The sequence below is a fragment of the Ambystoma mexicanum genome, chromosome 6q (assembly GCF_040938575.1).
Source record: "Ambystoma mexicanum isolate Mex_15411 chromosome 6q, UKY_AmexF1_1, whole genome shotgun sequence".
Lineage (NCBI taxonomy): Eukaryota > Metazoa > Chordata > Amphibia > Caudata > Ambystomatidae > Ambystoma > Ambystoma mexicanum.
The window spans coordinates 1,360,994,595-1,361,009,402 of record NC_090937.1 but is presented as its reverse complement, the minus strand read 5'-3'; the positions used below and the strand labels follow the sequence as shown (position 1 = coordinate 1,361,009,402).

Genomic DNA, 14,808 nt, shown 5'->3' with positions numbered 1-14,808 from the left:
CCTAGCACCATAATTCAGCACAAAAGAACAATCCCATGCTACAATTGCCAACATTGTGGCAACATCATTAAGGGCAACTATATCACACATCCACACTCAGGCAAGCATATACAGCTACGTCATTCACCTGTGATGCCCAAAATGTAGTCTACGCATTAAAATGCCCATGCGGTTTCTACTATGTAGGTATGACCACTAGAAAAGCCAAAATTAGATGGACTGAGCACAAGTCCAATATTCTGACTAAAAGCCTGAAATCCCCGGTGGCAGTTCATTTCTTAGAGGCACGACACACAGTGGCGCAACTACAATGTGTCATCCTTGAACAGGTTACAGCGGCTAGGAGAGGGGGTAATGTGCAAAGAAAATTGGCACAACGTAAGATACTGTGGATTGAACTTTTGGACTCTCTGAACCCCCGAGGCATGAACTCAGAGTTTGACCTTATGTGTTTTTTATGAATTTCATCCATCTCAACGGGCTAGGAAGAGCAGGATTATAGGAATGTTTCTGTATGCTGTCACTGTGCAAGTTTCCAGATGCTTTTTGATGATGAATAACTCTTTTAAATGCTGCTGTATTGTATCACATCTATTGACCATTTGATGTAACAGCTTTTGTTGACCGAGCTCCTTCTACTTAACATGTCCAGTGATAGTCTGAAGAGCGACAATCCTAGGTCACCATGTAACCCTTAGTTTGTCTTTTTGTTACGAATGTGAGATGGGGGCACCCCATGGTTACAGACTTGTGCCGCGATGGTGCCCCCACTCACATTCTTTCTGTCCTATTCTAATAATCCCAAGGACTGAGTTTTATGCGAAGCAATGGTCCCCCCTAACACGGCCTTGTCTTCGGCCCTGTTTTACTATCCACAACATTAACGACTGATGTAAAGTCCATTTAAACCCCTAGTGGATGTCAATTTCCCGGATGTGAGATGGGGGCACCCCGCGGTTACTGCTTGTGCCGCGTGGATGCCCCCACTCACATTGAGTGCATCTCATGAAAACACTTGATATGGCTGAGAACGATTTGTATAACGGGCTCTCTTTACGGATAGACTCTTATGTATAGATCAAACTACTCACGCCTTCTTATCTACTTTCAATTAAGCCGGATACCCCTAGAACTTGGAGCCCTTCGTAACAGCTTTAGTCTACACATTCATACTCAAAGTTACTTAAACAAATGGCGTGCTTTGACGCCATGACTACAGTTTGGCGTACTAGCGCCCACTCTAACATGGCCGACATCGAACGGACCTCACGTGCATGCGTGAGGTTACCGTGACTACAGTGAACGCTACCGGCAGCCGAGTAGACATTCGCTACCAACATTCGGCTGGCGGACACTGCAGCAACCGGCACGGAGCGCCTAGCCCCGCTTTTCAGGTGAGCCTCTATCAACTTTTCCTTCAGTCTCCGTGAGCGTTCTTCGCGTGAAGTCGCTCGTGGTATGCGGACACATTGATGTACACTGGACGCACATCCCTAAACTATTTCGACTTAGCATCGGCCCACTTAGGGATTATATCCTGGCTTGAGATCTGCCTCTAGCCACAATACTGCTTTACCGAGGTGCACTCTCAGTTAAGTTCTAATTGACACTAAATTTGACTTTTTAGGGTTTCTGGAGTCACCTTCTGCCGCCTCAGTCTCCTGGAAGTTACATTCTGAAGACTGGGTGAGTAATTGTAACATGTTAACTTAGTACCCTTTTATCTTGGGGAATTCAAATACACAAATGAGATGATTAGCTTCTAGTTACCGTTGTACTTTCCTTTGACTAGGTCCTGATCCCGGACCACAGCTATCTTCCGGGAGAGGTCAGTGACATTTAAACTTATAGTTTATCCTTGGTAATCAACTATTTTAGACAAATAGATTAAAACACTTGTTATTTCTAAATTCCCCACAGAGGAAGATCCAGAAAGAATTATAAACTACTTTTGCCCCATATGAACGCAAGAACAGTGAAGCCCCACCCTGAAGATGGATCTATAGGATCCAAACGCGTTGGTTATTTTTGCAACATCCACAAAAGGGCTTCCCTGGAGGGAGCTGTCTTTATGTATAAGAGCTCCTACACACTTTTCCCTGATGGGGATTGTCACACAGATGAAAAGTTGTGTCTAACTGTTACACTGGAATTTGTTTGTTTTGGTCGTTTTGCTACGACGCACAGTAATGATTTCATGACTAAATGAAGGTTCATGTTACGTGGCACAAATGTGTATAACTTTTTGTTTGTTGATACATCCTTGTTTGAACATTTTATTTTGAAAAGAAAAAGAGATGATGGGTTAATTAAAACAAACCTTATCACTTAAAATTGTTACTAATGCTTTTTTCGATATTTCTGGTCCACTTGTTCTAAAGCTTTATGTATAATAATCCTTTACATGGATGGAAGAAATACTATTTAATTGATTGATGTTTATGAGGTAATATACATCAATATTGAGTTTGATATGATTCATTAAACCCATATCACTAACATGGAAAATGAGTTATAGAACTTAGGTTCTAGAGGAGTGCATTTGGGCTTACTGCTTAATAATACGCAGTTCTGGTTTTAGTCTTATGTTGTGTCCCAAGTGGTCTTGTGACAATAGCCCGCCTGCACCTGAAACAACATTAAAATACCTTTACTTAATCCTAATCTGGATTTCGAACAAATTTACTTCCTGTTGAACTTCCAATTACACGGCAGTGCACTCCCACCCCCATATTCTGCAACACCAAGAATAGCCAGGCTCAGTTTAACACAATTTTTGTGCATAGTATAGTCCGGGCACAAAAAATAAGAGGGCAGATTTTCGATCCCGCATGCCACTAAATAACGTGTTTGTAAAAAAACGAGGAAGAAGTGGTAGCAAGTATAATAGAGACCACAACCCAAGGAAAAGGGTCTACAGTAACAATGGATGAGTGGCACATGGATTTTAAGGGGGACCCCATTTTAGTTCAAGTATATCTATTGATGCATAACGGATGGTCGATTTAAAAAAAAAAAGGAATTTAGTGAAGAATGGATTCTGCTTTGGGAGAACAAGAGCCAATTATACTTAAAAAATGGACTATTAGTTAGGGAGCAACAACTTGTAGTGCCTACAACACTTAGAGAAAGGCTAATCCATAAAGCACATGAAGGCCACCCTGGTATATCAGGGACACAAATCGATAAAACGGGAAAGATACTGTTTGCCTGGGGTTGATGCCTCAGTGGAGCATACCTAAGGATTGTTGGCCTTGTCAAAATTCAAAGGTTAAAGGGGCAAAGTTACAAAAGCAAGAGTTGTGCCCAATTTGGGCACCAGATAATTTATGGGAACGGTTGAGCCGTGCCATATTTGGCCACTGTCGCGCACTGGCAAAAAGAAATTATTTTGTTATGACCCGAGAGGTAATTGCTCTAACTAGCTGGAGATAAAGTCCACAAAACAAATGTCTAAAGATTCAATAGGGCCATTGTTGGAGCAGTAGAGCAAGCTATTAGGAATAACTTGGTTATAGAGAATGCCTTTAGAAAGTTGTTCTAGAGTGTAAGTTCAACATCTAATGTGTCTTCCAGAGGTTCCCCTTTCATAATTATTCAAGGAAAGGCTGTGAATTCTGGGCTCAGCCCAGAATAGGTACATTCTTTATTATGGAGTTGTGAGGTGTCAGATCAGGAGATTAAGGATCACCTTTGCTTTGCAAAAGGTAAATGCAAACTTAACTATAACAAGGAAAAAAACATAAAGACACAGGTGTGGGTACCCAGGGACTGTGTTAGGTAGGCCGATGATGAAAGGGGAGTCAACATTTTCAGAGCCTAAACAAATAGTGTAGGTTTGGCCCAACCAGGGAGAATAGTGGAGGGGTCTACATGGAAGGTAGGGAAGATCCCTAAGCACATTGATAGAGGGGGAGAATAGATTGGGGCCAATTCTCATGGAGAAAGTATATTGGAATCAGGGTTAGTACTAAAAGACAATGGAAGAGATCAAAACGATGCATCATAAGATAGATACACAGGAGAGTGTAGCCACAGGTGCCAGTAATGCATCAGCATTGGCTGCTTCCTTCGCATCAGTAGTGAGGTCAACACGCATTAGGTAGTTGCCGATCTTGTACCAAGACTATGATACGCGATAATACTATTGCTATCAAGGAAATGTAAACCTATTACTTGAAGTAATGCTATCTTCAGCACCATCTATTGTTCTTGTTACAGTTATCATAATTTGCTATGCTATTAGTGTAATGTTTCTGCTAATCAATTAGTGTAATATTTCCATCAATAGTTTCCCCCCCTTCCTATTCATCTTACAACGTTGTTGTTTTAAAGTCATTAAAAGACTTCTGCAGATTATCATGGTTTTCTTCTTCCGATATTAATACATTAAGACTCTTTTGTGTTGTTGGTGGGAATATGTCTAACAGCCCAGGTGGAACCCAGCTGGGATACTGTTCTAGAATATTGGAACTTTCTGTGAGTGTTTGTTAGATGACGGTTGGGAGAGAGCAGATGAATCCTTACATTGGATTAAACATAATGACCAACACTTACCGGCACTGCAAATCATTCCGCCGGCACAACACTGTGCGAATCTTGTGTCATGCAGTATCATAATTATAACATTAAAAATGGAATAGTCATATTAAGAAAATGTTATGATGAAGTTATTTTGTTTTGTGTTCCGTTTATGGTAAATCATTTTTCAAAGTAAAAACTGCATGCTTTAGAAGAATAAAAAAATATTGGCACTTGGGCATTCCAGTTTATTATGGTCAAGTTGTCAGACAGTTGGTATTTACCTTTTGTCCCACGTTGGAGGTCTGTTTTATATAATATGCAGGCACATTTGGACTCAGTAGTTTCAGCAGTAGTTAATAGAGGATCCCATTGTTTTTCCTCAAACCTTTCTACTCCAATCATATCTTGTAAGTGCTAATTATGACATTACTTACTTTTGTGTTCTTTCAGACTCGTGAACAGCTACAAGCCGATCTCATCCGGTGTCAGGCTAAAATTGAAGACTTGGAAAACTCCCTTATTGCCAAAGGACAGGTAATAGGCTCCAAGTCCCTCCTTAAACCCATGCCACTGATTATTTACAGTTTGTTTCTTGCCCTTATAACGTGGTGCATGTGTGTCACTTTGCACCTCCATTTGCATTAAGCAGATACTGTTTTAAAGTATTTTTCTTTATTATACGTGTAATGTTGAACTTAAAACACAGTTGTCATGCTTGGATAGTGGAGACGTCCCTATTTTCTTTATAGAAGTCTTCCATGTATAGATCATCCAGTAAAAGATAAGTGTGTTTGAGCGTACTTCAGAATATAATTTTAACAACAGAATTATGAATCATCTGAACAGCCCGTTAATGAAGCTTTTCTCAAATGTATGTCATACTTTTAAATAATATTTACGTTTCTCCTTCCCTTTTATTCAATGTACATTTGTTAATTTATGACAACTTTAACTCTTGCATAATTTGATCTTTTGTTTAAATTGTGTTACCCCACTGGTGGTCAGATTTACAATTTATCACATGTATTAGGGGAATAATGGGACTTGTTTAACATTTCACTGTAATGCCTCAATACCAATATAACAGACCTAGACTGAAGCTGGGTCCTTAGATAAAAAAAATATGTTTTATGCAATCAAAGCCATTACTATCCAATTGAACAAACTGGTAGGATAACGAAAAGCTCTGCTCCCTCAACAGTTTGGAAATCTATATTTAAAACGTTGAATAATGATGATGCAGATAAAAATAGACATTTTCACCTCACTAATAAAAAATTCCAAGCATCCTTCCTGTGGAGCAGAAGGACTTTAAGTAGCATGACGTTTCCTGGTAGTCAGAATTGCAAATTTCACGATTAAAATATGTGTAACCGAGGAGAATTTTATATATGCTGTTATTGATATTTTACAAGTTTCTACCATTTGGAGATATTTTAGTCCATAGATTTACAATAAATATTTTTGATATGTTTACGCTTATTTATTTTATATTAAAGTGGTAACATGTAAGAAGATATGATGTGATATGAAAAAAGAGTGCGCCAAAAAGACTGCCAGAATGTCAGAGCGTGTGCTATTCAAGACCACTTTACATTGTATGTTGGTGTCCACTCATCTGATTGTACAAAACTGTGGCAATCACACATATAATTACCCACTCATTTAAATGGGCTTGTTTGTGTGCTGTGCAGAATGCTTGTATCTTCATAAATGATAAAATCATGAGAGAAGGGCTTGGGTGTATATGTACATTTTTTTCTTCTGTATTTCTTCCACTTTAAATCAAATTACTTTGTTTAAACTGATTGGGATATCCCATAACTAGGAAAGGACCTAAACATTCCTCTCAGTAAGAGGCGTTACTTTTTTTTTTTTTTGTTGTAAATTTTTTTTTTAAACTTTATTTAATGCTCGCGGTACATAACATTGCAACAACATCACATATAGTATATCTCCAAAACAGCAACATTTAGTTCAGGTATACAACAGAACACACAGTGTTACTGACTTTACACTACATCGGGTCCCGCCGGGCTGTTGCCAGCTAAGTCTGCTTCACATAAGTATGTTCTAAACGGGCCCCAAATGTCCTTCGGCTTACATGGACTCGGAAGTGACATTACATAGTATTCCTCACATTCATTGACATACATCAATTCCTTAAGGAAGTGGCTCACTTGTGGTGCTTGTGCACTCTTCCATTTCTGCAGAATGCATTTCTTGGCCACTACGCATGCGATGTTAAAGAGCCTTCTTGTCACCTCCGATTGTTTGCCAATATCCCCAAACAGATATTTTTGTGGTTTGAGGTCTGCCGGTATCTGAGTCACTTCTTCCAAGATGCTTGCTATCTCTCCCCAGAATGTGTGCACCTGAGGACAGCTCCAGTACATGTGTAACGAATCGGCCCGATCAGCTCCACATTTCTGACAGGTCCCGGGGCTGCCATTAGTAAACTTGGCAACCTTTTGGGGGGTATAGTGCAGTTTGTTCAATATCTTAAATTGGATCAGCCTGAGGCCTGCGTTCATGGACACTTTCCTGGTTAATTCACAATACCTCACCGAGATTGTGTCATTTATACTTTCCCCCAGATCCGCTTCCCGGGAAGCCTTTATCACATTTACCGTTGGGGTGTTGGCCTGCACGGCCGCATATAGCCCCGAGGCACTTGTTCCCAACCTGGTTGACAGGGCCAACAGACACGGGTGTGGCGGGGGTTCATCAGGGAACATTAGCCACCTCGCCTTAAAAGCCATTCGCATTCTATGATACTGTAACACCATCAATTGGTCCCTTCCATCCCTATTTTAAATTCTTCCAGAGTTATGAACTTACCATTGGGGAATATGTCTCTGATTTTAAATTCCTCTTCCGGGTCCCATTTATTTTGTACACCTGGGTCATATGTGGGTGCTATACCAGGGAAGTTCCAGAACGGGACCTCTGCATAGTATGGTGTCTCTATTCCAAGCCTACGGTAGAGTCTGTGCCAGGCCTGTACAGTTGTACTAACTGGGTCGAATGGGCACTCATCTCTGTGTTTTCTTTCAAAGATGACTGACCTTACATCAGTTGGGCGTGCAGCATGTTTTTCTAGACAAATGTGGGGTGAGGTGTCTTCCTCATCGTACCAGTGCTTAACGAACTGCGCTTGTGCAACTAAATAATATAGTTCGAAATCAGGAGCTGCTATTCCACCCTTGCTATATGGTTCCACCATTTATTCCCACTTTATCCTTGCCGTTGCCCCGCTCCAGACAAACTCCACCGCCATGGATCTAAGAGTGTCAAAGAAGCGCCTTCTGGGCCATATCGGTATGTTAGTAAATATATACAGTAGTTTAGGGAGAATATCCATTTTTAGTATGGCTACCCGACCGATCAGTGAGATGGGAAGTTTAGCCCAGAAACAGAGTTTAGTAGCGATCGTGTTTAGTAGAGATTCGTGGTTATTTAAGAGTAGGGATGTCTTGTCTCCCGACACAATTACCCCCAGGTATCTTATCTTGTCCGGGGACCACTGCAGGCCATGCGTGTTGTTTGGGCGTCTAGTAGCCGGGGTAAGGGGAAAGATTTCAGACTTAGAAAGATTCGTTTTATAACCCGAATATTCTGTAAAGCTATGCATTGCTTCCATCGCTGGGCCCAGGTGCATGTCTGGTTCCCGAATGTACAATAGGGCATCATCTGCATATAGAGATATTGATTGGGTCAAGCCCGCCATCCTTATACCCCTCTGTTCCTGGTGTTTTCTAATTGGCTGCCGCAGCTGGTTCCATCGTCAACACGAATAGTATGGGGGAGAACGGGCAACCCTGTCTCGTACCCCTCCCCATCTCAAACCATTCTGACATGGTGCGGTTGGTCAATACCCTTGCCCCTGGGTTGGTTTACAGTACTTGGACACATTTCCGGAAGTATGGACCCAGCCCAAATTTCTCGAGTACCATAAATAGGTATGTCCATGACACAGAGTCAAAAGCCTTTTCGGCATCTAGAGACACTGCCACAGCCTGGGCCTCCGGCTTGATCTGGGCCATGATCCCAAACAACCTGCGCAGATTGAGCGCTGTCGATCTGGTAGGGATAAATCCACCCTGGTCCGGGTGTATCAGTACTGGCATGTGTGGCAGGAGTCTAGTAGCTAGGATCTTTGCAAATATTTAAGCATCACAGTTTATAAGGGACACGGGCCGGTACGAGGACATCTCATTGGGGGGTCGCCTGGGCTTAAGGAGTACTGTAATAATGGCCTCTCTCATGGACGCTGGAAGCGTCCCTACCTCTATGGCCTCCTCCCACACGGACAACAATATCGGGGCAAGCTCCACGCTGAGCTCCTTATATAATTCAATCCCCAGTCCATCTGAACCGGGGACCTTCCCGTTAGCTAAAGATTTAATCGCTTCCTTTATTTCAACAACCGTGAGGGGCTGGTCTAACAACAGTTTGTTTTCTGCTAACATTTTCGGGACCGTGATAGTGTCCAAATATTCCCCAATGTCATTTGGAGTTTTCAGGTCATGATTGGCATATAATTCTGTATAAAAATGGGAGAATTCTTTATTTATTGCCTCCTCGCTTGTTGCTATTGTGCCGTCTCTCGCTATTATACTAGAGATTGGAGTGTGGTGTTTTTCTGTTTTCAGTAGGTTAGCCAGGGTGCGCCCCGCCTTATTTCCCTCACCGTATCGGTGTGCCCTGATCGGGGTAGCCATATATAACAATTCCCTGGTAGCCAATTTATCCAATTCCTGCAAGTTGCTATTTATGTCCGCAAGGGTGCTTTCTTCATGTAAGGAAGTATATTGCCGTTCTAATTCTCCCAGTCTTTTCTCCACCTCCATCAGTTCCCCCCTGACCACCTTCAACAGTCCTGTGGATTTAGAGATCAGGATACCCCTCACCCATGCCTTAAATGTCTCCCACAGAATAGCAGGGCTATTCACCGAGCCCATATTAATTTCAAGGAAGGATTCGACCTCAGTGTGTAGTTCCTCTGCCACTACAGGGTCCCCAAGAATGTTGGGGGGCATCTTCCATCTCCTGACCGGGGGTCTAAGGTCACCCAGTGTCATGTCTAGCAATATAGGGGAATGATCTGAAAGGGTGCGGGGATATATTTCACTGCCAACAATATTGCACATCAGAGACGCAGTCACCAGCCAGTAGTCAATGCAGGACTCGGTATCATGCACAGAGGAGTAAAAGGAATACTTCCTTTTTTGAGGATGTAATGTTCTCCAGGCATCTACTAGTGACAATTGCAACATGATTTGTTTCACAGTATCAGTTGTTTTTGTGGGGTTCCTGCGTGTACAGGTGGATCGATCTAGGTTAATGTCTAATATAGTGTTGAAGTCCCCTCCCCACAGCATTCGCTCGTCGTCACATACACCAATTTCTTGCATTACATTTATATAGAAATCAGGATCGTCCACATTTGGTCCATATGTGTTTACCAAGATCAGCTCCTCCCCTGCAATGCTCCCCCACACTATAACGTATCGGCCCAGTGGGTCTATTTTACTTCTGCCCTCCCGAAACCCAACAGATGGATGAATCAGGACGAGTACTCCTCGTGCCTGTGAGGAGTATTCTGTACAGTATCTATGCTTACCCCATCCTTTCAGGAATTCAGCGTTAACCTTCTGGAGTGCATGGGTGTCCTGTAACATAACAATCTGGGGATGGTGACGAGTAACATAGGCTCCCACTTTATTCAGCTTGGCTCGGTTGTTCAGTCCACGCACGTTCCAGGTAAGTAGTTTCAGTTTAAGCCCTCTTGCCACTCTGGGAGGATTAGCCATGTTTGTATATCCATTTAGCATTTCTTGACCTGTTGTCGCTTAGGAGAGTGTCATGTGTTGCAATGTCACCGCTTTTCGTAACTTGAGGTACTCCTCCAACTAAGCCCTGGCCCCAGAGCTTCTCCCTCCTTTCCCCACACAGCTCAACGGAGCTAAACTTCCCACAACTTTTCAGCCCCCCACCCACATCATCTTCCCCAACTTGACGATGCTGCCTCGTAACGCACATCCCCTTAAACTTGTGGAGTTTTCCTGAGGGTCTCCTGTTGCATACACCTGGCTTGTCCCGGCGGAGGCTCTCGGCTTGCTTCACTATAAGTATTTTGTTCAGTTCGTCTTCATTTCAAAGTTTCCCTTACTCTGGGTAGCAGAACTTTGGCATTCGCCGCTGACAGGGAGTCTCCTCGACTTTTCCCAGTTCTTGCCCTCGATCAGGGCCTAAGGATGTGTCCCGGTTAGTCTGCCGAATCCGGTACCTTATCATTCAGTCGTGGTCTGGCGTTTTGGTCGACCCCTCGATCTCTGGGAGGTAAAGGAATGGACGCTTCAATGTAAGCCATGGCCTCTGTAGGGTTTTCATAGAAGTGGGCTCTCCCGCCGTGTTGAATTCTCAATTTCGCCGGAAAAATGAGGGCATATGGTATATTGCGTAGTCAGAATTGTTTCTTAACCAGCTCGTAAGACCACCTCTGTGCCTGTATACTAGCGGAGAAGTCTGGATATATGTGAATTCTGTTACTTTTAAAGTGTAGAGTTCCTTTCTACCTGGACAATCTGAGTATCACGTCCCTAATTGAGAAGGCGTGCTGTTATGGTGCGGGGGGGGGCGCCCCGGGCTTCGGTAGTGACGCCAACGTGCGGTGGGCTCTTTCCACCAGGAAGTGGTCGGAGAAGGAATCTGTTCCCAAGATGGTTCGCAAAAGGGTTTCCACTTGCCTCTCCATGTCCCCCTTGCCGAAAGTTTCCGCAACTCCGACGATCCGGATATTATTTCTCCGAGACCTCGACTCTAAGTCTTCACACTTATTCTGTGTTTTCGGGAAGCTCAGTCTGGAGGCGGGCTATGTCGCGGCCATGCTGTGATAACGTGTCTTCGTTAGTGCTTATTCTGCTCTCTGCCTCTGTAATGCGCACACTCTCTTTTCTACTCGGGCCTTAAGGGACCCAATAGTTGCGACTATGTCGTCCAATTTTACATTGACTGCCATGAACCCATTCTGGACCAGTGTTGCCAAGCGGTCCAAAGGGTCCTCCCTTTGATTGTCGTCTACCTGGCGCCTCCTCGGCCACTCTGTGTGGCTGGGAGCTGGCGAATGTATCCATTGGTCCTGTCTTTCTCCCCCCCGTGCCCTTCTTCTCAGTACGTCCCATGTATTACGGTGGATGAACACTGAGTGTACTGCCTCCTCCACGTAGCACAGGCTTCCGCGCAAATGGGAACGATGCTATGCCACACACCTTCCGATCTACGGATGTACAGCTATCTCCGTGTTCCTTGCACAGGGTTAAGGTCGTTGCTGGGTTTCCCCACAAATGTTCGTACACATACACTGACTTGGCAAGACTTATGGCGGGATGCCCCACCCGTCTCCCTACAGGATGGATGGGTTACTGTCCAGTAAGAGCCGCCAACTTTTGTCTGCACACGTGTTAATAATGCCCTTCACCACGTTTGCGATACTGGCGTTCAAGTGGGTGGGGGGAGGGAGAGGGGAGACCCAGCTTCCTGCGTTTCCCTTGTCCCCAGCAGCGGCCCCAGGATCCAGTTCCCCAGCAACCACGGTGTGTGTTGGGCGTTGGATTGATTTAAAATTGTACAATTGTTAATCTGCAGTGCTTATCCTCCCCGCTTCCTGTCCATGAGGGTTGTGGCGTGGATTAGACAATTTTCGTCGGGGGCGGGGGGGTCCGCATGTCCCGCTTCACTTACTTGTAACTCAGCTCCCCCGCTCTCCCGTGCCCCTCTCCTCGAGCCGTCGGCCAGGTGGAGAAGGGGTCAGCCGCGGTAGCAGCACCAGGCGCATGGCAGCCGAAAGAGCCTCGCGCTGCCCCCGCAGCTTCTCAGTCGTGCACCCGGTCTTTGCTCCCGAGTGCAGCGACCGCGGGTGCCGGTCGTATCCGGTGGCCGCAGCAGCGGGTGTCAGCTCCCTCCGGCAGCAGCAACCGTACGGGTGTTGGTGCTCCTGGACGCAGTCACTGGCGCCTCATACCTCCCCTGCTGCGTCTTCTTACGTGCGCGAACAGCGCGGCTCAGGATCTCCACTTCGCCCCTCCCCCCCTGCAGCCCACTCCTCAAAGCAGACCTCGGGCTTGCAGTCAGCCCGCTCCGGCGCCTCAAGGGGATTTGCTCGACTTCCCACTTGCGAACAGCCACAATTTTTCGGGTGCCCGTTCCAAGGGCCTTCCGCTTCGGAGTTTCTCCCTCTGCAGCCGCGAAGGGCGATTCTAAAAAGATTGGTTTAGCTCAGGATTAATGGTGAAGCCGGAGCTCTCCTTTCAGGCAGCCACGCTGTTCGTGCGCAACAGCGCCCCCCCTAAGAGGCGTTACTTTGTATCTTCTCAGGTCCATTTTAGTGCTCACTGGTTAGAACCGTCTCTCTTGGCAAGTGCTCTGAAACTCCCATCTCTGGAAGTTTATCCCTCTAATTACCTGTGAGGAAGGGCTTCTCTTAGGGCTCTTCAAAGCAAACTGAGTTCACATTTCAACACATATTTTGTTCATATTTTGAGAGCTAGTAGGGGATGTGGTGTCAGTTGTAAAGAGTATGAGTTGCAAAGTTAGTATTTCGCTGTGGGGGGAGGTGAGGTTCAGCTCATTTGCAGCTCCAAAAGGGATCAATCAGGCGTTGAGGCTTCAGGCGAACAATGAGGAGCTGTCTTGTTCCCAGAGCGAGTCTAGTTAAAACAGATTTGCAATCCTGAATTCACCAAGGACCAATCAGGGAGCTCCCTGCTTCTTCCAAAATGGCAGTTCAGGGACAAGCTAAATAGTGATATGATATGATATGGCATTTATAACGCGCCTATACAGAAGTCTTTCAAGGCGCGACGATGCAAGGGAGGGGGAACAGAGGGAAGACAGAGACAACGATCTTACTAGGCCAGGTGACATTGAAATCGCGCATGTGCAGGGGAGGGGGGAAAGGGAGGGGGCAGTGCAGTACAGAAGATCAACAGTAATAAATAAATAAAAACAATAGGTAAAAAGTGTGGCCAGCTTGTAGCAGGTGCAGGGGTAAGTGCAAACATCAAGTGTCAAGAGCTGGTAGGGACTGTAGGGACACAGAAACAGCAGTGTATGTGTGCAGCTGGAGGGGGGGGGGGACCTAGGCCCGAGATCAGAAGAGTAGCCAGGTGAGGAGGAGAGAAAGCAGAAGCAAAGAGGAAGGTCTTGAGGTGCTGGTGCTTCCGGAACCAGAGATGGTTCTCCTCAAGTTTCAGGGAGGCAGTGAGGCTGTTCCAGAGGGAGGCCCCAGCCGAAGAAAGAGATCTACCAGCAACTCGTTGCTTGGAGAAGCAACTGACCGTGAGGGAGTTGGAGGCGGATGAGCGAAGAGCTTAAGAAGGAAGATATTTAGGAAGAGAGAGTTGAAGGTATTGAGGCCCCAGGCTCCAGAAGACCTTGTGAGCAATACAGGAGGTTTTGAACTTAATCCTCTCAGCCACTGGGAGCCAGTGCAGAGATTTCAGTCCTGGAGAGATGTGATCCCTAGGCTTGAGGCCAAGGAAAAGTCTCACAGTCCTGTTCTGGATGAGTTGCAGAGGGCGGAGAGTAGAAGCAGGCCGATTTAGAAAGAGGCTGTTGCAGTAGTCCAGCCTAGAGAGAACCAGAATTCTGGAGACAGTGAGCTCTGGGGGAAGGAGAGGAAAGGAAGAATACTACTGAGGAGGTGCAGCTGGTAGTGCGACTTCTTAGAGACGTCAGAGATGTGAGGAGAGTGGGGAGTCGAAGATGACCCCAAGGTTTTTAGCCTCACAGGTGGGAAAAAGAACAGGGCCAAGAGAGGCCAGCCAGAGAGCGATAGGAAAGGAGGGATGAGTGTGCCGATGAGGAGAATCTGTCTTACTGACATTAAGGCAGAGATCATTGGCAGCACATCACTCCTGGATAGCAGAAAGACAGTCAGAGATGTCAAAACGAGAAGAGGTGGCGGAAGGGAGTCTGAAAATTAGCTGAGTGTGGTCCGCATAGCACTGAAAGTTGGGAGTCGAAGATGACCCCAAGGTTTTTAGCCTCACAGGTGGGAAAAAGAACAGGGCCAAGAGAGGCCAGCCAGAGAGCGATAGGAAAGGAGGGATGAGTGTGCCGATGAGGAGAATCTGTCTTACTGACATTAAGGCAGAGATCATTGGCAGCACATCACTCCTGGATAGCAGAAAGACAGTCAGAGATGTCAAACGAGAAGAGGTGGCGGAAGGGAGTCTGAAAATTAGCTGAGTGTGGTCCGCATAGCACTGAAAGTTGGGG

At 45.3% G+C, this 14,808-nt stretch overlaps 1 protein-coding gene across 2 annotated transcripts in view; it reads left to right on the top strand.

Annotated features, from left to right (window-relative positions):
- JAKMIP1 (janus kinase and microtubule interacting protein 1) overlaps nt 1–14,808 on the top strand; it is a 3,487,328-nt gene that overhangs the window by 2,580,849 nt on the left and 891,671 nt on the right. For both annotated transcript variants that reach the window (XM_069631978.1, XM_069631979.1), the window contains one exon: nt 4,975–5,058. In XM_069631978.1, the coding sequence (XP_069488079.1) occupies nt 4,975–5,058 (84 nt within the window). The remainder of the gene's footprint in view (nt 1–4,974; nt 5,059–14,808) is intronic.